At 45.9% G+C, this 23,597-nt stretch overlaps 1 protein-coding gene across 1 annotated transcript in view; it reads left to right on the top strand.

Moving 5' to 3' along the window:
• Positions 1–7,900: 7,900 nt before the first annotated feature.
• The window catches only part of Tbc1d2 (TBC1 domain family member 2), a 57,621-nt gene continuing 41,924 nt past the window's right edge, over positions 7,901–23,597 (top strand). The window contains exons 1-4 of the mRNA XM_004656953.2: positions 7,901–8,060; positions 8,504–8,971; positions 12,963–13,092; positions 22,837–22,981. Of these exons, the coding sequence (XP_004657010.2) occupies positions 8,591–8,971; positions 12,963–13,092; positions 22,837–22,981 (656 nt within the window). The 5' untranslated portion in view covers positions 7,901–8,060; positions 8,504–8,590. The remainder of the gene's footprint in view (positions 8,061–8,503; positions 8,972–12,962; positions 13,093–22,836; positions 22,982–23,597) is intronic.

Raw genomic sequence — 23,597 nt, 5'->3', positions numbered from 1 at the left:
TATATGTAAGTAGAAGAACAGTTTAATGGGGGTGAAAAGGCCTATGTGAGGTCAGGGGAAGAGATTGAGTAAAGGAAATGTGGAGGGAGAGCTAATCAAAATCTAAAAGAATATAAATAATTCTTATTAAAACCTACTTTTTTGGACAATGGAACACTCAGGAGCCATAGATTGTTAACAGAAAATTTTCAGTGCCAGGGATGGGATACCTTCCAGTGAATTGTTGGCCAGGGAGGTCCCTGATGCCCCCAAAATATTACAGGCATTGCTGAGGCCCTTGGTTTCCCATCAGGAATAGATGGTAAGAACCTATTGCTGAAAACTGCACATACTTGGGCTGCAAGGTCACTGACAAATCCTGCTGGAGCTGAGCTGAAACCCTCTTCCATGTAGACCAGCTGACAGAAAGCTGGAAAAAAGCTACACTTGCATGCAGTTCAATAGAAGAGAAATCACCAGTGAAGATACTCAACAGTGGATATTGAAAGCCTTATATTTGGCCAGCCAGGCCAAATAAGCCAACAGGTACAATAGTGGCATGTCTGTTATAGGGGAAACCAACCACCCTCTAATTTGACTGAAGGCTCGCTCCATAGGAAGAAATACATCCCTGATACTGAAAACCTACAACAGGGGTAGTTGTGAGCCCTAGGGGTGTAATGTCTCCTGGTATCTGGCTAAATTTATATACTATGCTCACCAAACTGTCCAGTAAGCACTTCTCTTAATGTTCATAACCATATATTAATGCTACTCTCACTTTTGGTTGGATAACCTTCTCTTTTCAGATGGCAGATGACTCAAGAGGCATCACAGTGCTGAGAAGAAGTGACAGAGGAGTGCTCAGCACTGAAATATCTCTATTGTGGAAGAGGTGGAGGAAAGAATGGAAGAGCCAAAGGAAGGGTAGGACTCCTTACAACTGCTCCTCCAGACACAAAATGGCCTGGATATCCATGACCTCACAAGTGCCTGACACTACCTACACAATATCATCATAATAGGAGGAAAAGATCATGACATCAAAATAGAAGAGAGACTGATTGGGGAAGGGATATGATGGAGAGTGGAGTTTCAAAGGTGAAAGTGGGGGGAGGGAGGAATTACCATGGGATATTGTTTACAATTATGGAAATTGTCAATTAAAAATAATAACAATAAAAGGCAAAAAAATAATCATAACAAATGGTGTGGAAGGAGGAGCGCAGCCACTCCTTGAAGCTCTCCCCCAGCAGCAGGCAATGCTCCTTGCCATCTAGCAGCAGGTTTGCAGTCCTGTTCATGGCCCTGGCACCAGGGCCTTGCATGGGGATAGACACTGCGTCCACGCAGACGCAGCCCTGGCTGCTCCCGGCATCCCAGGCGACATCTTTCTGAAGAGTGCGGCCAGTGGTACCTATGCCCACGACGGTGGCCTGGGAACCAGTCTTGTAAGCATCTGCCCAGCGAAAAAGGGGTTGTTTGTTTTCAAAGTACAGTTTCACTCTAGCCCAGGGTAATCTGGAATTCACTATGTAGTCTCAAGTTGTCCTCAAACAGTGATCCTCCTACCTCAGCCTCCCAAGTGCTGGGTTAAAGGCATGTGCCACCACGCCCAGCCTATTTTTAATTTTATTTGATTGTTTTTTTGAGGTAGGATCTTACCCTAACCCAGGCTGACCTGGAATTCACTATAGTCTCAGTCTGGCCTCAAACTCACAATGATCCTCCTACCTGGCCTGGGGAGTGCTAGGATGAAAGGTGTGCACCACCATGATGGCTCTTCAGCTTTATTTTTATGCGCACGTGTAATATATTTTTTCTTTACCAAACAGAAACTGTTTGCTGCAAATAGTTTGCGGTTTATTTTGTTCATCTTGCATTTACTACATTCCTTGATATCCTTATGTAAAAAAGTGATTCCTTAAGTAACCAACTTTAGATTTTTGTACATTTATGTTGCTTTCAATTTATTTATTTATTTGAGAGAAAGTGGCAGATAGAGAGAGAATGGGTGTGCCAGGGCCTTCAGCTGCTACAAACAAATTTCAGATGCATGTGCCACTTTGGACATCTGGCTTACATGGGTCCTGGGGAATCGAACCTGGGTCTTTTGACTTTTCAGGCCAGTGCTTTAACCATTAAGCCATCTCTACAGTCACAGTCCTCAACTTTTTATAATATGCTATGAAGAACATATTTGCAAACATGTGTATGCTTTTACAACAGATTCTTATTGTTGAATTCCTAAATTTATATGGAAATTCCTAAGACTTTTTTTTTTCTTCCAGTGAAAGTGATTAACTCAGAGCATAGTATGTGTACTCCACCACAGAGCTACAACCATAGCTAGGGATCTCCACTGCCAAGTTTCCCAGTGTTCCTTGTATCATTAATACCACTCTACCCAGCAGATTTGAAGTATTTGAGAGCCAAAAATTATCATCTAACAAACAAATAAGACACTTTATCAATGTAAGAAGTGAAAATTATCACAGGGGTAAAATGAAGTTTTGTTTTGCTTTTTACAAACATAGCTAGTGATTCCTTGGCCATTTAAGACCTGTCTCTTGCCAGGCAAGGTGGTGCATGTCTTTAATACCAGCACTTGGGAGGCCCAGGTAATAGGATTGCTGTGAGTTTGAGGCCAGCCTGGGCCTACAGGGTGAATTCCAGGTCAGCCAGCGCTAGAGATCCTACATTGAAAAATAAAAATAAAAAAATGACCTGTCTTTTGTGAATGGTTTATTGTTTGTCCATGATTTCCATTTCCCTCCCTCCCTCCCTTCCTTCCTCCTTCCTTCCTTTCTTAAAAATTTTAACTTGTTCATTTTATTTATTATTGTTGTTTATTTATTTGAGACACAGAGGGAGAGAGAGAGTGAGAATGGGTGTGTCAGGGCCTCTAGCCACTGCAAACAAACTCCAGACACATGTGTCACCTTGTCCACCTGGCTTATGTGGGTCCTGGGCAATCGAACCTGGGTCCTTTGGCTTTCCAGGCAAGTCAGTTAACTGCTAAGCCATTGCTTCAGCCACTTCCTTCCTTTCTTTTCCTTCCTTTTCTTATGTGTATGTGTATGGTGTGCATGTGTGTGTGTATGTTTATCCATGTGTGGGATTGCACATGCATGTGAAGGTTCACGTGCATCTGAAGGCCATACATGGACATCAAGAATCTTCCTCGGTCACTCTCCATCTTATGTATTTATTTTTGAGAAATTGTCTCTCAGTGAACTTGGAGCTTACCTAGAGCTCATCAATTTGGTTACATTAACTAGCCAGTGAGCCCCAGGGATTCTCTATATCTGGCCCCTCAATGTTCAGATTACTGGCATGTACCGCTGTGCCAAGCTTTCACATGAGTGAGGGAGATCCAAAGTGATGCTTAAGAGGTAAGCACTTTTCCCACTGAACCATCTCCCCAGCCCACCTTCCCCCACCATTCATGTTCTCTCTCTCTCTCCTGCTGTGACTCAAACACATGCTAGATACTACCACTGAAGAGTGGGGTGGTAGTGTGCTCTGTTGCTCTTGGAAGAAGGAATAAGGCTCATAAGACCTAGGAAATTCATTAAGCCAAGGAAGCTTAAAAAGTTACAAGTTTCTTAAGGCCACTCCCCAAGGATATAGAAGCAGTAAATTGCTTGGTGGGGAATTCTTTTGGGTGGAGCTGCCTGCATGTTGGAAGGAAGTAACAAGGAATCTGCTTTAATGAGTCACAGTGGTACTTTCAGTAATAAGGCTTTTTAAGTCACCCATGCTCCTGTAAATAACCCCTCACCCATGCTCATGTAATTCATTATGAACTCACTGGTTCACCAAGTTACATTTGGGTGGAATTATTTCTTGGGTCATGGTGCCCTGTCTGAGGTGGATAGATATTTGTTCACATTGCCCTAGAAAAGTTATTCAACATGGTGCATGCCTGTAATTCCAGCACTTGAAAGGCTGAGGCAGGAGGAGAGAGAGGCCTAGGCTACATTGCAAGATCCTATTGAGAGGGACACTGAGAGAGCTCTACCACTGAGTTACACCCCAGCCCCTGCTTCATTTTTAAATTTATTAGAGAGAGAGAGAGAGAGAAATGGGCACACCAGGGGCTCTAGCCACTGCACATAAACTCTAGATGCATGTGCCACCATGTGCATCTGGCTTACATGGGTTCTGGGGAATTGAACCTGGGTCCTTAGGCTTTGCAGGCAAGCACCTTAACTGCTAAGCCATCTCTCCTGCCCTGCTTCATTTTTATTTATTTATTTATTTACTTATGAGAGGGAGAGAGAGAGAATATTAGCATGCCAGGGCCTCCAGCCTCTGCAATTAGACTCCAGACGTGTGCACCACCTTGCACTTGTGTCACCTTGTGCATCTGGCTTACATGGGGCCTGGGGAGTCAAACATGGGTGCTCCGGCTTCACAGGCAAGCACCTGAACTGCTAAGCCATCTCTGCAGCCCTCGTCCTCCTCTTTCCTCCTCCACTTCTTCTTCTTCTTCTTCTTCTTCTTTTTTTTTTTTTTGAGGTAAGTTCTCACTCTAGCCCAGCCTGACCTGGAATTCATTTAATAGTCTCAGGGTAGCCTTGAACTTACAGCAATCCTACCTCTGCCTCCAAAGTGCTAGGATTAAAGGCATGCACATCTGTACACAAACACATGCATGTAGCACACACACGCACACACACACACAAAGAAAAAGTGGGCTTTGGGAGATAGCTGTGTCATGAGGGTGAAGCCCTCATGAATGAGCTCTTGTACAAAAGCAGCAGCAGGTAGGTGCCATGTTTGAAGCAGAGTGGGATCTGTGGGGACTTCTGAGCTTCCAGAACAGGGAAAATAAATTTCTGTTGTTTATAAATAGCCTAGCCTGAGGTATTTACTAATAGCATCACTAATGAACTAAAATAATATGATGTAAATATCTGAAGTAGGGGTCTTTTAGCCTGTTCTAGTAAAATCTTTTTGTGGCATATTATTGAGGATTGTCCTTGAGACTGAATTCTTTGAAGTTCTCTTTTAAGACTCTGTGTCCAGGATTGAGAAATATTACTTATTTTTAATCTGTTGACTTGAAACGTGTGTGTGTGTGTGTGTGTGTGTGTGTGTGTGTTTAACCACGTAGTACACAGAGGCTGCTTGAGGATTACCATATTCCTTGGGTCTTCTGACTCCAAGGATGAAAGATATGGTGAGATGGAAGGCAGATCATCTTCCTCACAACTAATTTTACCTTCTGCATTGTCTGTGGGGCCCTTAAAGTCTGCAGCTACCAATGGGGTAATTTTTTAATGTCTGGATAGCTAAAGTAATAAAACTGCACAAAGACCAAATGTTTAGAGGAATAATTCCACCTCTCTGGTGAGTTTGCTTAAAAGATTTTGAAACTTCCTTCCATTGTTGCATCTGCAGAGGGCCTTGTGGAGGTAGCCAGTAGCAATATTTATCTATGTATTCAAAAAGTTCATAAAAAAAATTCCTCTTTTTTTTCCTGCCCCTAATGCTTTTGACATGCTGCACAATAAGCACATGTAAGCCTCCCTTTTACTATGGGCTTGACCAATGGTGCTTTTAGTATCCTCCCTTTTACTATGGGATTGACCCATGGTTACTCTGGTGTCCTGGAGTGGATTCCTTGCACACTTTGCCAGAACCACATACCTCTCCATCATTCTTCGCCAGTCTACTCTTCCTAGGTTGGGTGCCTCACATTGAGCACCACCTTACTGGCGTCATCACTTACTGGCACCAATTGAACCTGCTTTTAGGTCTTGAATGACCAGTGCAGAGGAATTGAGCTGTGACGAACCAGTGGACTCTAGGCAATCTTTTTTTTTTTTTTTTTTTTTTTTTATAGGTGCCCTGAGGCAGCTCTGTGTACAAGGTTCATGTAGTGTGGTGGTTTGATTCAGGTGTCCCCCATAAACTTAGGTGTTCTGAATGCTAGGTTCCCAGCTGATGAAGATTTGGGAATGTCTCCTGGAGGCAGTGTATTGCTGAGGGTGGGCTTATGGGTGTTACAGCCAGCTTCCCCATGCCAGTGTTTGGCACACTCCCCTGTCAGTATTGTCCACCTTACGTTGGCCAGGGAGTGATGTCCACCCTCTGCTCATGCCATTGTTTCCCCCTGCCATCATGGAGCTTCCCCTAGAGCCTGTAAGCCAAAATAAACCTCTTTTTCCCACAAGCTGTTCTTGGTTGGATGATTTCTACTAGCAATGCGAACCTTACTGCAACATGTAGTTTATGTAGATAATGGCTTAAATAAAACAAAGTAGACAACAGCTCCCTATCTAAGGAACAAGAGACATTTTGGCTAGCTTGAAAATATAGATACATATCATACCTCCCTAACAACAGAATAGATATCACAAACTCTGTTCCCAGCATGTTGGAATAAGAACAGATGTCCTTATTCCCAAAACATGGTGTCAGCAGAATCACAGAGTGTTCTGCAAACAGGAGTTTTTACTAGGACAAGCTAAAAGACCCCTAGAAAAATTTACTAAATACTTCATCATATAACCCACTGATTTGAAGCTACAATACCATTCATTCTCAATGGGAGCAATGTTAACCCGAATGGGATGAAAACTGCTTCTAGGGGTACAAAAATAAATCTTACTTTTTACATATCACGAGCAGCTCTACATGCTGTACGTAAACACATACTCTTGATGTACTAAGTGGATGTCTGCTTTACAGGTCCCTTTTTTCACTTTCACCCTCATAAACTCCCTCCTCTTACTTTTCACGGTTGAGTACTTATTATTTTTATATTATTTTTAGCTTGTAAAAATTAAAAATTTTCTACTTTTTATTTCAGAGAGAGAGAATTTGCCCAGGGCCTCAGCCACTGCAATCGAACTCCAGAGCCTTGTGCCACCTATTGGGCATGCACAACCTCACCTTTTTGCATTTGGCTAAGGTGGGATCTGGAGAGTATAACATGGGTCCTTAGGCTTCACAGGCAAGTGCCCTAACTGCTAAGCCTTCTCTCCAGCTCTATTTTTAATTAAAAAAAAAATGATCATGGGGGCTGGAAAGATGGCTTGGTGGCTAAAGCACTTGCCTGCAAAGTCTAACAACCTGGGTTCAATTCCCCAGTACCCACATAAAGCCAGACGCACAAAGTGGCACATGTATCTGGAATTGGGTTGTCAGGGGAGGCCCTGGTGTGCCCATTCTCTCTCTCCCTCTCTCTGCATGTCTGCTTGCAAAGAGATAAATTTAAAAATTATAAAAAAAATTATCATGATTGGGGCGATGGCTCAGCAGTTAAAAGCAGTAGTTTGCAAAGCCTGACATAAAGTCAGCTACATGAAGTGGCACATACATCTGGAATTGGTTTGCAGCGGCAAGAAGCCCTAATGTGTCCATCCCTCCCCATTGGCCAATGTTTATTTAGGACAAGAAAATCATATCTTAGGCATTTAGAAGCAATGCTTCCTGCTCTCAACCTTCATATGGAAAAGACTTCAACTCTCAGCAGCCTCTGCAAGCGAAGGCGCCTCCACTCATCCTCAAGTACCCTGGAGTGAAAGGAGCCACGGGTTGGTGTGATCAGATTCTAACCAGTGACAAAACCAAGTTTCCCCCTTGCAGCATTGCCTTGGGTTCGGGGCAGCTGCCAAGGCCCCACAACACTTTATTCAGGGAACCAGGCACGGAGGTTGTTTTTTGGGGGGTGGTGGTGGGCAAAGGATAGAGATTCCTAAAGTATCAGGAAAGGTTCCAGACCCGCGAGAGAGCGGGGAAGGAGAAAGAAGTGCACAATCCTCGGGTAGAAATGGGCCTTGGGACCGAGGGGGAGGAGGAAGCCAGGCAGGAGGCTGAGCGAGCGGGTCAGACGTGAGGTCCCTTACGCATGGAAGGCGCTGGGCCCAGCCACGCCCCACGCGGGCCAGTGGGTGCCAGCAGCGCGAAGCGACGGGAGCCCGCACAGGAGGAGGCCGCCGTGCCATCGGCCGGACGATGGTACCGGTCCAGGGAAGACCGGAAGTGGGGCTCCCAGCCGCGGCGTTCCTCTCCACCAATGGCTGCGAGATGCGCCCTATGACGGTGGCCGGCGCGGCACCACTAAGGTACAGGCGGGGGAAGACGCCAAGTGCGTCCTCGATGCAGCATACCGCCGCAGTGTGGCCGGGAACCGGAGTCTTTTCCTGCATCTCTTTCCCAACGTTAACCTAGCTCCCGCGCCCGTTCAAAGGAAGGAACACCTCACAAACTATAGCAGGGCTCAGCAAACATGGCGGACTGGCGCGCGGAGGAGGGATCCGGAAGTGGGCGTGTCCGGGCGGGGCCTGGCGGGAGGGATCCGGAAGTGGGCGTGTCCGGGCGGGGCCTGGCGGGAGGGATCCGGAAGTGGGCGTGTCTGGGCGGGGCCTGGCGCCGGAGGGGCGGGCCTAACGCGGGAGGGGCGGGATCTGTCACCCCGACCAGATTTGGCGGTCAGTGAGGCGCGCTCTCTTCGGCGGTCTTCGGGTCCGAGCTCGCTCCGCCCCCGCTCAGGTGACCTTATTCCCAGGTACCTTGCTGAAGCTCGCGGATTTGGGTGCTGTGGGCCTGCGGCGCTCTCGTCCCTCCGCGGCCGCCCGCCCGCCAGCCCTCAGCGATGGAGGGCGCCGGCCAGGACGCCCCCGAGTCCACCTCTTCTCCCTGCGAATCCGTAGACCCTCCCGGTGCGGCCGGGGAGCCCGACGTGGGGCCTCCCGACGAGTCGGAAGGTGGTTGTGCCCGACCCCTGGAAGCGGTCCCCAAGAAACTGTGTGGCTATTTAAGCAAGTTCGGCGGCAAGGGGCCCATCCGCGGCTGGAAAAGCCGCTGGTTCTTCTACGACGAGAGGAAGTGCCACTTGTATTACTCGCGGACCGCGCAGGATGCTAACCCCCTGGACAGCATCGACCTCGCCAGTGCCGTCTTTGACTGCAAGGCTGACGCCGACGAGGAGGGCACCTTCGAGATCAAGACTCCCGGCCGGGTCATTCTCCTGAAGGTAAATGGAATGCTTTCCCCTTCACCATGCATCGCCCCAAGCTTGGGCGAGTTCCTAGCGGGGGTGGGGGGTATCACTGTAAATGACTCTATCGCCACCACCCTGTGCCCCGAGCTTTGGGCTTTTCAAAGAACTTTCACACTAATTTCCTCATTGCCGTCCGCAAGCGAGGATGAGACTGGTTTTATGGGTTAAGAAACTGAATCATAGATGAACTGAATGGCCCCAGGTCAGGCATTTACACGGTGTGGTCCAATAATTGGAATATTCGCAAGGGTGTATCAAAACTTGACTTTGGGTGCCTTGACTATGAAGTTTCCTTAACTTCCTTCCTTCCTTGGGAATGAACTACTTAAGATACTGCGGTTGCAGTCCTCAGGGCTGGGGTTCTGATTCACGTCTTGGTGTTTTGCCCAAGGGGAGAGTGAATGCTGACCTCGGCAGGGATTGGGAAGATAAACACATAGGTTTACCGATCAGCCTACATTATTCATCTGGACATGTCTAAACTAGTGGGTTCTTAATAAATGTTTGTTGAATGAACACATATGTATTCACTTGGTAACAGAACCCAAGTCAGAACTGTCATATCAAGAAGTGGCCTGTCACCTAGTTGGAGAGATGTGGGCCAAGGGCATCATAGAAGAGAGTACAAGTAGGAAGCCCCCTTTTCCTTATCTCCATCTTCTCACCCCACTCCCAACCCCCAGCTAACTAGGTATCAAGGTGCCAGCAGGTTCAGTTCTCCTTTACAGGTGGGGCTTGCCTGGTAACCAGGCCAGTTAAATAATTGAAATGAGAATTTTCATACCAGGAAAGACATTGTGGAAGTCACTTGGGGGCTGGAGAGATGGCTTAGCAGTTAAGCATTTGCTTACGAAGCCTAAGGACCCAGGTTCTATTCTCCAAAATGCACGTAAGCCAGATGCACATGGTGGCACATGCATCTGGAGTTTGTTTGCAGTGGCTGGAGGCCCTGGCATGCCCCTTCTGTCTCTCTGCCTCTTTCTCCCCCCCCCCCCATCTATCTATCTATCTATCTATCTATCTATCTATCTATCTATCTATCACAGAGAGAGAGAAGGCTGGAGAGATCGTTTAGTGATTAAGGTGCTTGCCTGAGAAGCCTAAGGACTCATGTTTGACTCTCCAGGTCTCACGCAGATGCACAGTGATGCAAGTATGCAAGGTCGCACATGTGCACATGTGCACAAGGGGACACACCGGAATTCTGTTGCAGTAGCTGGAGGCCCTGGCCTGCCAATTCTTTCTCACTCACTCTTGCATATTAAAAAAGGCAGTCTGTCAGGCTTGCTTCAAAAAAGAAGAAGAAAAACAAGAGAGAGAGAAGTTATGTGGGCTCAGGTCATATGTCATCTTCCACAGGTTGGATGCTGTGCATAGGGTCTCTCAACATCTGGTTTTCCCTATCCTGTTAATCCACACATGTGCCTGGCTCTGTGCTAGGCCCTGGGATGTGGAACAAGTCAGCCCTGTTCCCCTCTACCCTCCATGCTCAAACAGCTTAAAGTGTGTTGGGAAAGAATGATGGGGAACCTAGCAGGCACAATTAAACGTCCTATGGAGACACTAGGAGAAGTTTGTGCAAGAAAAGTATGGTGACAAGAGGAGTCGGCGCCTTTGAATGGGAGGGTCTTTCCAGAAAGGCATTTCACACTGAAGCATGAAAGAAAAGCCAACGTGCAGAGGACAGGGAGAAGGGTGCCAAGAGAACCCCTTGAGCAAAGATGGGGAAACACAGTACAGTAGACTTGCCCTGGAGCCTGGGATACTACATATAGGGGAACAAAAAGTGGAGTTGAAGTGTGGAGACACTGGTGAGTTAGGCTCGGGAGCTTGGATTTTGTTCTCTAGGCTGTGGAAGCTGTTTAAGGGTATTAAGCCAAGAGAAGTGCAGTGAGATTAGAATGTTTGGAAAGCTTGAGGGGAGAGGAGGCTGGTAATCAGGGAACATATTAGGAGATGGCCTGGAAGGAATGATGTCTGAGCTAGAGCTTTGGCCCTGGGGAAGAGCCAGGTGGCAGTGGACACAGATGTTAGGCAAGTATAGTGTGAAGGAGGTGGAAGTGATGACTCAAGTTAGCTGGCTGTCTGCCTGGTTGGGCTCGTGCTGACAGAAGGGAGCCCCTAAGAAGAACACGTAGGAAGACATGCAGGTCTAAGCTCCCCACAGTGACTTTTTGGCCAGGAGATCTAAGGGCCACTTCATGAACTTCAGTGTAAATTGGGACTATCTATACCTATTACTTTGCCACAGCATCTCCAGAGCCTAGCACAGCCTCTGACATAGAGTTGCTGCTTAGTATGTACATATTAAATGGAATAACATGGAATGATTTGAGTTTGACTGGAGCCTGTTAGCATTAAGGTGTGGGTGAAGTACTGAGAAGGTTTAAGGACAGAGTATGGAAAGAGAAGACTTTCTTCTTTGTATTAATCAATCATATTGATACCTGCATGAGAGGTCAAGGAATTCTCATAGAAACACTCTATGGCTCCACCTAGGTGACCTGTGACCTCTTGGGAGGGGGGGCTTGCCCTGGTTGCCTGCTGCCATTTTCATGTAGCCTTGATTATGGGCATGTCTGTGAGGCTTGGCCATCTGTTCCCGGCAAACTGCCCATCCTCTGTGCCCACATTATCTCATCTTATCTTTATGTGAACTACATACCCATTTATAATAAAGGTGTGGTCTAGAAGTGGGTGACTTGGCTTCAGGGACCAGCACTGCTACCTGATGACCTGGGCCACTTCAGAGCCTCATGTAGATGGTCATTCCTGCTTTATCTTTCTCCTGGAGGACCTAGCAAGCTAGTGGATGTGAAAGTGGGCATTTGAGCCACCCAGTGCTAGGAAAGTAATGATCATCACCAGCTGTTAACTTGTTTGCCATCATGTTGTCATAGTGTGCTTGTTGTAGCTCTCCGGCCTCATTCATATCCGTGATTTTATTGTACACCACAGCAAGATGGATCACCCACATTTCACAAAAAGACAGCTAAGACTTGAAGACGTCACTATGAGAGAGGGTGTGATAACAGAGCCCCTCTAAGTCACAACTGCAAAGCGCTTTCCTCTCATGCAGCACCTCTATCTCTGTCGAGGGGGCAATTTTTTTTGTTTTCAAGATAGGGTCTCACTCTAGCCCAGGCTGACCTGGAATTCACTGTGGAGTCTCAGGGTGGCCTTGAACTCACAGCAATCCTCCTACCTCTGCCTCCCAAGTGCTGGGATTAAAAGCGTGCACCACCATACCTGGCCAGTGAGCAATTTTGAGCACTTGGGTCAGGCGCTGTGCTGGACACTTTATTTTCCTCATCTCATTTCCTCATAGTCATCTATGAACTGAGTGGTATGATGGTTAATCTCTGGTTGTCAGCTTGTCAGGATTTAGAATCACCATGGAAACAAATCTCTGGTCTTGTCTATGAGGGATTTCCTAGGCTAGATAAATTGAGGGGGGAGGATCCACCTAACTGGGCAGCACTGTCCCACGGGCTGGGGTCCTGAACTATGTAAAAAGGAAAAAGCGAGCAGAGCCTTCAGCATTCATCACTCTCTATGTAGTCCCTACTGATATGACAGTGTGAGCTGGCTTCCTTCTTCTGCCATGTTTTCCCTACCACAGCAGACTAACCTGGAACTGTAAACTGAAATAAACTCTTCCTCCCCTAAACTTATTTTTGTCAGGTGTTTTGTCCCAAGCAAAAAGAAGCTGACTAGTACATGTGGTATTGTTACCATAGTACAATTTAGGAAACTGAGGCCCAGAGAGTAAGGAGCCTAATTCTCTTCTGTGGCCAAGAAGCATGTAGCATTTTGGAGGTGGGTGGGTACCAACCCAAGGCAACGGTATTTTTTTTTTTTTTCTGGGTGGGAGAAAGTTCCTAAACCACCTGTGACTGTCTGAAAGCCACACTAAGTGTCACATTGCAGGCCTGGGGCCTTAACTAATCCTTGTGCTTCTCAGGCTGCCACCAAGCAAGTGATGCTGTACTGGCTGCAGCAGCTGCAGATGAAGCGCTGGGAATTCCACAACAGCCCACCTGCACCTCCTGCTGCCCTGTCTGGGAATGGGCCTGCCCTGCACCTGGAGCTAGGTACTGATGGACTGGCCTCTAGCTGCACACCCAGGCATTTGGTGGCCAGGCCTTCCCCCTGCTTCTGGGAGTGGGATGGGGGGGGGCCGGGGAGGCTCTCTGCTAAGGAGGCAGAGAGCCAGGGATGGAGGTTAGAATTAGTTAGAGTAGTAATTTGGGCTCTGAGGCCAGGCTGCCTGGGTTCAAGGTGATTTGGGGCAGGTTGTGGAGCCTGACTGAGTTTCAGGTTCCTTCTCTATAACACAAAGTCAGTAACCTATCTCTTAGGGCTCTGTTGAAGCTTAGCTGCATCCATCAGATGGTTAGAACAGCACCTGCACATTGTCAGAACCCAGTACAGCATTGTGATGTCCCTGGGAAGTCTCAAAAAATGAAACTTGGTCAGAGTCAGTGTGAGGAGGGTCAATGAGAAAATGCAGTGTTCTTACACAAATACATTTGTACTGTAAGTTGGGTACATCATTGACTTTAAGTATTTTCAAAAGACAGAGTCCCTTGCCCTACATGGCTTATAAGTGACATGTCATTTATGTGTTTTTGGTGTGTATGATGTGTTTGTATTTGTTCATGTGTGTGAGTGTAGGTGTGCATGTATGTCACTGTGTGTGGGGGGGGTGTGTAGGTCAGAGGACAACTTCGGGTATTGGTTCTCATCTTTAACTTTGAGGAAGCATCTTTTTATATATAATTTTTTAGTTTATATTAATTATAATGGAATATTCTCTTTTTATTGACAACTTCCATAATTATAGACAATAAACCATGGTAATTCTCTCCCTCCCCCACTTTCTTTGCATCTCCACTCTCCAACATCCTTCCCCCACTCTCAGTCAGCCTCTCTTTTATTTTATTTTTTAACACTTTTTATTTACATTATTTATTTGAGAGAAAGAGAGAGATAGAAAGATAGAGGCAGAGAGAGAGAGAGAATAGTCACGCCAGGGCCTTCAGCCACTGCAAATGAACTCCAGATGCATGTACCACCTTGTGCATCCAGCTTATGTGGGTCCTGGAGAATCAAACCTGGGTCCTCTGGCTTTACAGGCAAGCACCTTAACTGCTAAGCCATCTCTCAAGTCCTCCTCTCTTTTATTTTTATTCATTTATTTATTTGAGAGAGTCAGATAGAGAGGGTAGGGGGAGAGAATGGGTACTCCAGGACCTCCAGCCACTATTAATGAACTCCAGGTGCAAATGCCACCATGTGCATCTGGCTTACATGGGCTCTGGGGAGTTAAACCTGAGGCCTTAGGCTTCACAGGAAGATGTCTTATTCACTAAGCCATCTCTCCAGCCCCCCACCTTTTATTTTGATGTAGGCTATTTTATCCCCTAGCTCCAGCTCCTGTTACCCTGGAGACCCTCCCCTCTGGAGTTATGGTATTCACTGTGGGGTTATGAAGGTCCCAGTCAGTCCCTGTGGAGTAGCAGGGGACCGTGCCTTAGGATATTCCTACCTACTCTGTGGCTCTTACAGTCTTTCTGCCCCATCCTCTGCAATGTTCCCTGACCCATAGCAAGCCTGCTGGTTGGTGGTTTAATTTAGTTCTGAGCTCTCTGTAGCCTCTGGATTTCTGTTTTGATAGGTTTTGATTGATTACTGTTTGTCACCATCAGTCTAGGGGCAGTTATCAGGCTAACAGTAAGAGCAGTGTTATGTCAGCACTTCCCCAAGGCAGCATTTTTTCTTGATCACTGCTGCAATTGTCAGGCTACCTGGCTTGTGAACTTCTGAGAGGTTCTCCTGTCTCCACCTCTAGGCATGCTGGTATTACAGACACTTAAGCTACAGTGTTCTGTTGCGCATGTGTTCTGAGGATCCAAACTTAGGTACTCATGCCGGCCACCAAGTACTTTATCCACTGAGCCATCTCCCAAATCCTTTCCTTAAAAAAAATTAAAATTAAAATAAAAATTAAAAAGTATATATATATATAATTTTGTGATGCTGAGAACTTAACCCAGGGCCTTGAGCATGCTAGACAAGGGCTCTACCACTAAGCTTTTATGCCCCACACCTGCCTTTTTGAACAGCAGGTTTTTGCTATGTAGCACAACTATGTTCACTCTCAATCCTGCCTCAGCCTCCCCAGTGCTGGGATTCCTGGAGTGTGTCACCATACTCTGCCACAAGTAATTTTTTTTTTTTTTTTTTGAGGGAGGGTCTCACTCTGGCTCAGGCTGACCTGGAATTCACTATGTAGTCTCAGGGTGGAATCGAACTCATGGCGATCCTCCTGCCTGTGCTTCCCGAGTGCTGGGATTAAAGGCAGTCCACCACTCCCGGCTAACAAGTACAAATTTTTTGCTCTCAAATTTTAGAATATCCCAACATTGAAGGAGTCTTAAGAGGAGATCAAACCCTGCTTTATAGCCAGAAACATAATTGATAGGTTCAGAATGGGATTGAACAATCAGGTTCTGATTGTCTAAATTGTCACAGAGTGTCTCAAGTGCTGCATCCTAAGCTGACAGAAAGATGTGATAGCAAAGGTAGGGCTGTGGCCAGGTGCCTCTTGGACCTCTGTACTCACATATCCCACATTGAGATCTTCCCAGGAGAGTCCCCTTCCCTTGGGAGATAGGCTCTGTATGCCCACTTGCTCCAGCAGCAGCAAGCCACACTCCACCCTTCCTCGTTTTCCACAGGCTGATCCAGTCAGGCACCATCTTGGCCATTCTTGACTCTAACCCACAGTCAGTTTCAGGTACTCTTATTGCCATTTCCTGAATCAGACTTTCTCTCTCAGCTAGAAAATCACAGCAGCCTCCTCCTCAGTGTCCCCATGTTGAGGCCTGTGTCCACCCGTGGCCCCTCTCTGCAGCTTGAGTGGGCTTTCTAAAATGAAAACTCACCTACATAGGCAAGGCCTTGCATGATGCCCAGGCTCTCTCCTGTTGGTCACACTTCTACCAGCTCCTTAGTACCTACACCAGACGCTCTATCTCCTCTTTGTCTGGAAAACTCCTGTTTATTCTCTGAGGCAAAGGGCTGCAGTATCACCTCCTCCTTTTGTCAGCCTCCTCCTGGGACTTTACCACCTGGACTCAGTCTGGTCCTCGAGACTTTTTCAAACATCACTGAGAAGGCCTGTCACTTAATATTGTGATTACCAGTGTCCTTGTCAGTCTCCACTCACTAACCTGTAAGAGGAGGGGCTATTTCTTAGTCACCTGTATCCTTAATCATTGCCTGGCATTATAGATAGTTGTGGAGTGAATGTGAGAGTAAATACATTGAACTTTATGACTGAGGAAAAGAACGCAAGACCCATAACATAATGCTAGACACACAGTGCTCAGCACATGTTAGCTATGCTTAATAGTATTACGTGTGTGTGTGCATGCACATATATGCTATTACTGTCACAGCACTCTACATACTTAGGCTATTATTGTCGTAGTAGTATATACATGCATGTATATGTTATTACTAAGTACACACATATACATATTCTGTTACTATCGTAACTCATATACATATATATATATGCTGTTAATATAATAGCAACATGATAGTGCTATCACAATAGTACACACATATGCTATCGTCATAATACTATACATATATGTGCCATTTCCATCATAAAAACATACACATTATACTATTGCTGTCATAATAGTATGTACATAATTGCTATCATAATAGTACCTCCATACATATATGTGGTTATTCTAACAACTGCTCCTTTCCTTGTAAGGAATAATCATCCCTAATTGCTTCATGCAGCCTTTTTCTTTTCTTTCTTTCTTTTTTTTTTTTCAAGGTAGGATCTCACTCTAGCCCAGGCTGACCTGGAATTCACTAGGTAGTCTCAGGCTGGCCTTGAACTCATATTGATCCTACCACTGCCTCCCAAGTGCTGGGATTAAAGGTGTGTGCCACCACGCCTGGCAGAGAAGAGATAGAGAATGGGTCCACCAGGGCTTCTGGCTGCTGCAAACAAACTCCAGACACATGTACCACTGTGCATCTGGCTTTATGTGGGCACTGGGGAATCAAATTCTGGTCGCTAGGCTTTGTAGGCAAACACCTTAGCCTCTGAGCCATCTCTCCAGCCCCATGCAGCCTTTTGAAGGGTTGTATTATGGTTTTTAGTATATGTGCTGCTGAAGCAAGCACATTGTTTGGTTTTTCAGCTGTACTTCTAATGCAGCCCCTATTCCCTCTCTACCAGGAAGCCAGACAACACTGTCTATGGAAAATTGTACCCTGAGTTGGCATTTGCCAAAAGCCAGCCTCAGACCAGAGGCAAGGAGCAGAAACCCTCCTTTCTGTGCATGGAATCAAAATGTGAGGAACTAGGTTGTCAGAAGCATGGTGTGGGCCTCACCGGCTTCCACTGCTGTGTCAAATCTGATCCCGGTTCTTAATTCTGTAACTTTGCTTCAGCACACAGTGCTGGGCCTGTTCAGGACCAGCGCTGCTTTGGTCATTGGCTGGGTGATTTGGTAGTCATGTGACCAGGCTACCAGAGAAGCTGCTGTCATTCGATTTAGGAATGAGAGGTGAGGACTTCCACTCCTACAACAGAACTACCCCTGCGGAACCTAGGACCTGAACAAAAACCTCCTAGAGGAGAGCTTCCTCTACAGAAACATATTTCTGGGGGAAAAAAACCCACGTTTTTATTTGTTTTGTTTATTGAGACAATTTCTTGCTATGTAGCTTAAGCTGGCCTCAAACTCATGGAGGTAGTAGTGCCTCAGCCTCCCAAGTACTGGGATTACAGCTATGTGCCACTGTGCCTGGCTCCTTTCTTGGAACCAGCCAGCCTTTGAGTAGCTGCCTCAAGCGAGCTGCACCCCCTCCTTTGCTTCCTCCACCCTTCCTGAGGAAGCAGAAACTGTGCAAACCTCCTGACCCGTTCCTGACTGAGTCACAAAGACTGTCCTTTAAAAAGCATCCCGTCACTGCCCTTGAGCAATCTGCAAGGCATTTTCTCAACAGTTTTTTAGTATTTGCAACTTTATTTTATGCTTTACCTAAATAGTGGTCTCACAGAGCCAGGAATGATCAAAAAGAAACCAATAGATTTATGATAATACATTGCCAAAATAAGCCACACTCACACTTTTGTGAGTGCTATTAATAATATGCAGACCAAGCCAGGCGTGATGGTGCACACCTTTAATCCCAGCACTCGGGAGGCAGAGGTAGGAGGATTGCCATGAGTTCAAGGCCACCCTGAGACTACAGAGTTAATTCAGGTCAGCCTGGACCAGAGAGAAACCCTACCTCAAAAACCCAAAATAATAATAATAATAATAATAATAATAATAATAATAATATGCAGACCATTTATCAACACTGCTCAAACAGTTGGCATGAGTCACTTTTTTTTTTTTCTGTTTTTGGTTTTTCAAGGTAGGGTCTCACTCTAGCCCAGGCTGACCTGGAGTTTACTATGTAGTCTCAGGGTGGCCTTGAATTCATGGTAGTCCTTCTACCTCTACCTCCCGGGATTAAAAGCGTGCACCTCCATGCCTAGCTGAGTTACCTTTTTTAATCATTAGAACAATCTTACAGGTGTTGTTTATTGTATAAAAGAGGAAACTGAGGCTTGCTAGTAAGGAAATGTCCACACTGATATCTGAACCCTACTCTGCAGACTCATACCCCAAAGTTGAGGAGGCATTCAAGGCTCCACCAGGAAGCAACCTCTTGGACTGGCCCTTTTTTATGTAGATAGTAACTTTCCTCTGGTAACAGGGCGGCCACTGGGGTTCAGGGAAAAGAAGATTATGAAGGAATGCTGCTGAATCTGAAAGTGTGATCACTCATGAGGGCCTTTCTCCACCCGAGGGAGGGGCCAGGGCTTTGGGTCACAGATTGTGTTTCCTGTGGAAAGTGCTAATCTCAGTCACGGTTTGGCCCTTGGTGTGCCCATTCTTTTAGCACTCTGCAACTAGCTTGTGCTTTCCTTGCCCCACAGTCCCACCTTGTGATATTTGGCTTATTAGAAAGGCTGTCCCAGCCAGGCGTGGTGGCACACGTCTTTAATCCCAGCACTTGGGAGGCAGAGGTAGGAGGATCGCCGTGAGTTCAAGGCCACCCTGAGACTCCATAGTGAATTCTAGGTCAGCCTGGGCTAGACTGAGACCCTACCTCAAAAAAAAGAAAGCCCACAAAAAAGAAAGGCTATCCCATTGGGCTGGGAAGATGGTTCAGGGGATAAAGCACGAGACAGAAGTCGGATCCCCAGTATCCACATAAATACTGGGAGGGCATGGTGGCCTACCTGTAATCCCAGGGCGAGCTGGCTATGTAGGCTGAGTGAGTCAGTGAGCATGCATGTGCATGAACACCTTCATGCAGAGAGACAGAGAGAAAGAGAGAGAGAGAGAGAGAAAGGGGGGCTGGAGAGATGGCTTAGCTCTTAAGGGGCTTGTCTGTGAAGCCTGAAGACCCAGATTCAATTTTCCAGTACCCACGTAAGCCAGATGCACATGGTGTTGTATACACATCTGGAGTTTGCAGTAGCTACAGGCCCTGGCATGCCCCTCTTCTCTCCTCTGTCTCCCATAAATAAATAAATAGATATATTCTTTAAAAAGGCAAAAGAAAAGTTTTCAGTGAGTTCAATAGAAAAGCAGAAATGACTCTATAACTGTTACATGTTAGCTTTGGCCACAAAACTCTTGCCATCCCAGCTTCTCTTCCCTGGGGGTTGGTGACAAACCCCAAAGCAGCTCCTTGTGACCTCAGTAGATCTTGAGTCACAGATAAAGTTGTAGAAAAACTGATATTGGTGTGGAAGTATATATTGACATATTAAAATCTGAGAAAAGGCCTGAGAGATGGCTTAGCAGCTAAGGCGCTTGCCAGCAAAGCCAAGGGATCCACGTTCAGTTCCCCAGTCCCCATGTAGAGACAGATGCACAAGGTGGTATATGCATCTGGAGTTTGTTTGCAATGGCTGGAGGCCCTGGGGTGCCTATTCTCTCTTTCTGTCTGCCTCTCTCTCAAGTAAATAAATCTGAAAAAAAAAAAAGCTTTAATTTTTTGCTTGTGCTGAATGCAGGAGAGGGAACATATTAAAAGTATTAAAATAAATTTTTTAGCCAGCTCAAAATCTGGAATAAGCCGGGCATGGTGGTGCATTCCTTTAATCCCAGCACTTGGGAGGCAGAGGTAGAAGGATCACCATGAGTGAATATATAGTGAATTCTAGGTCAGCCTAGGCTACAGTAAGATCCTACCTCTAAAAAACAAACAAACAAGTCAGGAATAAAGACTACTTTGAAGATTTGACTCCACATTATGGGGGCTTTATCCTTTTCTAAACATTTTTATTGACCTTAAATCTAAAAGAGACATTGTAGAGAGTGTCCTTCCTGATTTTATTTTATTTTTTAATATTTTATCTATTTTGTAAGCAGAGAGATACAGAGAAGAGAGGAAGAATATGGGTACACCAGGCCCTCTAGCCACTGCAGACAAACTCCAGATACATTGCCACTTTGTGCATCTGGCTTTATGTGGGTATTGGGGAACTGAACCCAGGGTGTTTGGCTTTGAAGGCAAGTACCTTAACTGCTGAGCCATCTCTCCAGCCCCTGGTTTTATTTTTTAAAGTAATTTCCACCAGGTGTGGTGGTGCACACCTTTAATCCCAGCACTCAGGAGGCAGAGGTAAGAGGATCACCGTAAGTTCAAGGTCACCCTGAGACTACATAGTGAATTCTAGGTCAGCCCGAGCTAAAATGAAACCTTACTTCGAAAAACAAAAGAAAGTAATTTCCAGCCAGATCACTGAAGGGTTAATATCTTTCCCTAAAAACCAGAGGGAACTAAAGAGTTAATAACTATCGCTAAGACTTCTAGGAGGCTATAAGGAAATATCAGCTGCATTCAGCCCCAGATAAGCCTAACACCTCCCCTGATTGATGTACTCCCCTGAGCTCAGAAGGCCTTGAAGGTACAGAGCCATCTGGGGTTTTCTCCCTTAGATAATCCTGGCTGAAGAAGCCTATTCTGAACAAGGACACAAACAGCTACAAGTTTCTTACCTACTACACCTGGTACAGTCTGTTTTTCTTAGGATCCTCCTTATAAGTTTGAACCTGGCTCAGTGCTTCAACCTGCATCCTTCAGGAAGGCTGCTGCCCCTCACTGTACCTCTCCATAAACAGTCTGTAGAGATTAAGTCTGGCATTCTCTTTTGCTTTTCTCTTACACTTTCCTTACATTCAGAACACCTTCCACATGGCAACAGGGCTTGGCTACAGATCTCCCAACCAAAGTCAAGTTCCTGTGCGCACACACGGTGTGCCTTTCCAGCCAGACAAGATTCAAGGTTCTAGCTAACCACACCCCTCTCATGTAGACTTCCCATGTGGCCTTCCTAGCCCATCCCTTGTCCCTCCCAGAGTGCTCTGCTCTGGAACCCCTTACTGATGCCTGTATTTATGCTTTGCATAAACAAGATGTGTGCTATCTAGTTCTACTCAGCTCCAGCCATCAGAGGCCGGCTGTATAACCCATCCTCTATGAAAGTCTTCTCTAGCTTAGGTTGGAAAGACTCTGTTTCAGCTTCCCAGAACAGCCCTGCCCAAATCCTGCCTACCTGGTATTCCTGAGGCCTGGCTTCTTCCTGTTACCTGCTCCTTAGCTGAGAGCTTCCTGCAGCTTTGCTTCATCTCACTTTGTCCAGCCCCACCCAGAAGTCTCAGGGAGATACCCAGTCAGTGTTTGGTTAGAGAGGGGTTGGAAATGGGGGTCTTGGAAAGGTCTTCAGGTTCTACAGGTACACTAGCCAGCTTGCCAAGTTGATGGAGCCTATTAGGTGTATTGTAGCGGTTGTTTCAATGACAGTTTTTCTCTGTCCCCATCATTGTGTTTAACGTTTTCCCATACCCTCTTTGTAGATTCAATGCAGTAATAAATTTCTCCCGCCCCTAAATTTTTCACCACCTTAGTATGAGGGATCCAAATGAAAGATGTCTGTTGTCCTGTGTATTTCTTGATGAGTCAAGATCGATCCATTTTGGTTTCTCCCACTCCATATTAACTTCGAAACCTCCTGTCTCTTACACTACCAATAAAGTTTCTTGGGGACTGGGGAAAGTTGTTAAGACACTTGCTTGCAAAGCCTGAAAGCCCAAGTTCAATTCCCCAGCACACACATAAAGCCTTATACAAAAGTAGCACACAGGTCTGGCATTTGCAGTGGCAAGAAACCCTAGAGTATGTGTGCGTGTGTGCATGTGCACATGCACACACACACACACACACACAAACACACACACACATGAAATAAATACACTTTAAAAAAAAGGTTTCTTAGCCTGGAAATTGACTTAACATTAAACACTCTGAAATCACTTGATCTAGAGTAATTCTTTTTTGTTGTTTTGTTTTTTCAAGGTAGGGTTTCATTCTAGCCCAGGATGACCTGGAATTCACTATGTAGACTCAGAGTGGCCTTGAACTCACCATGATCCTCCTACCTCTGCCTCCCGGGTGCTGGAATTAAAGGCATGTGCCACCAGGCCTGGCAAGAATTCTTATTTATACAGAACATTTGGGAAACAGAAAAAAGCCCCTGTCATTATATCATCTGGTAATAGCCAGTATAGCATTGCGTCATGACCTCCTGCCCTCTTTATTTGCATGTGCTTTGGATCATATAGTAATATAAAATGCCTGCTGTGGGCCAGGGCTGAGCATATAGTTTAGGGATGTCGTTCTGAGTGAATGACCAGAGTGTGCTGGATTGATCCCCTTTCTTGGCTCCCTAGGGCAAGAGGAGGCAGAGCTGGAGTTCCTGTCTCCTGTGAAAACACCCACTGGGCTTGTGGGCGAGGCAGCTGCCCTGCAGCCCATCCCTACCATGCCCTCAGCCCTTCAGAACATCTCCATCAAGCACCTGGGAACTGAAATACAGTAAGTGACAGTGGGGCAGACAAACCACTAACATCCCCTTTCTGGAGCTTCATCTGGGGTGGTCTTGCAGGGAGGTGGGATGAGGGTGAGTTATGGACTTCATATTCAGTTCATCACACCATTACTTTCAAATATGCCAGCTGATGTGCACCTGTTGTCCCAGCATTTGGGAGGTAACGGGAAGAATGTTAAGAATTCTAGGCCCCCTGGCTACATGGTGAGATCCTGTCTCAAAATTAAAAAAAAAAAAAAAAATTGGTGGAATCACCCATAATCTTACTACTCAAATAGCTGAATAGTTGGCATACCTCTTTGCTCTACATTTTCTCTATACATAGAGTGCATAATTGAATTTGCTTTGAGTCGAATATGAAGGTTTAATATCAAATTATTCTCTTACCATGTATAATTTGTTATATATCAATCACATCAGTACTTCTTTTCCTCCCTCCTTCTTTCTTTCTCTCTCTCACTGTTTTCTCTCTCTCTCTCTCTCTCTCTTTCTTTTTTTAAAATTATTTATTTATTTATTTGAGAGCGACAGACACAGAGAGAAAGACAGATAGAGGGAGAGAGAGAGAATGGGCGTGCCACGGCCTCCAGCCACTGCAAACGA

This window comes from Jaculus jaculus, chromosome 1 (assembly GCF_020740685.1).
Source record: "Jaculus jaculus isolate mJacJac1 chromosome 1, mJacJac1.mat.Y.cur, whole genome shotgun sequence".
Classification (NCBI taxonomy): Eukaryota; Metazoa; Chordata; class Mammalia; order Rodentia; family Dipodidae; genus Jaculus; species Jaculus jaculus.
The sequence above is the reverse complement of the archived record's forward strand: the minus strand, read 5'-3'. Positions and strand labels throughout refer to the sequence as shown.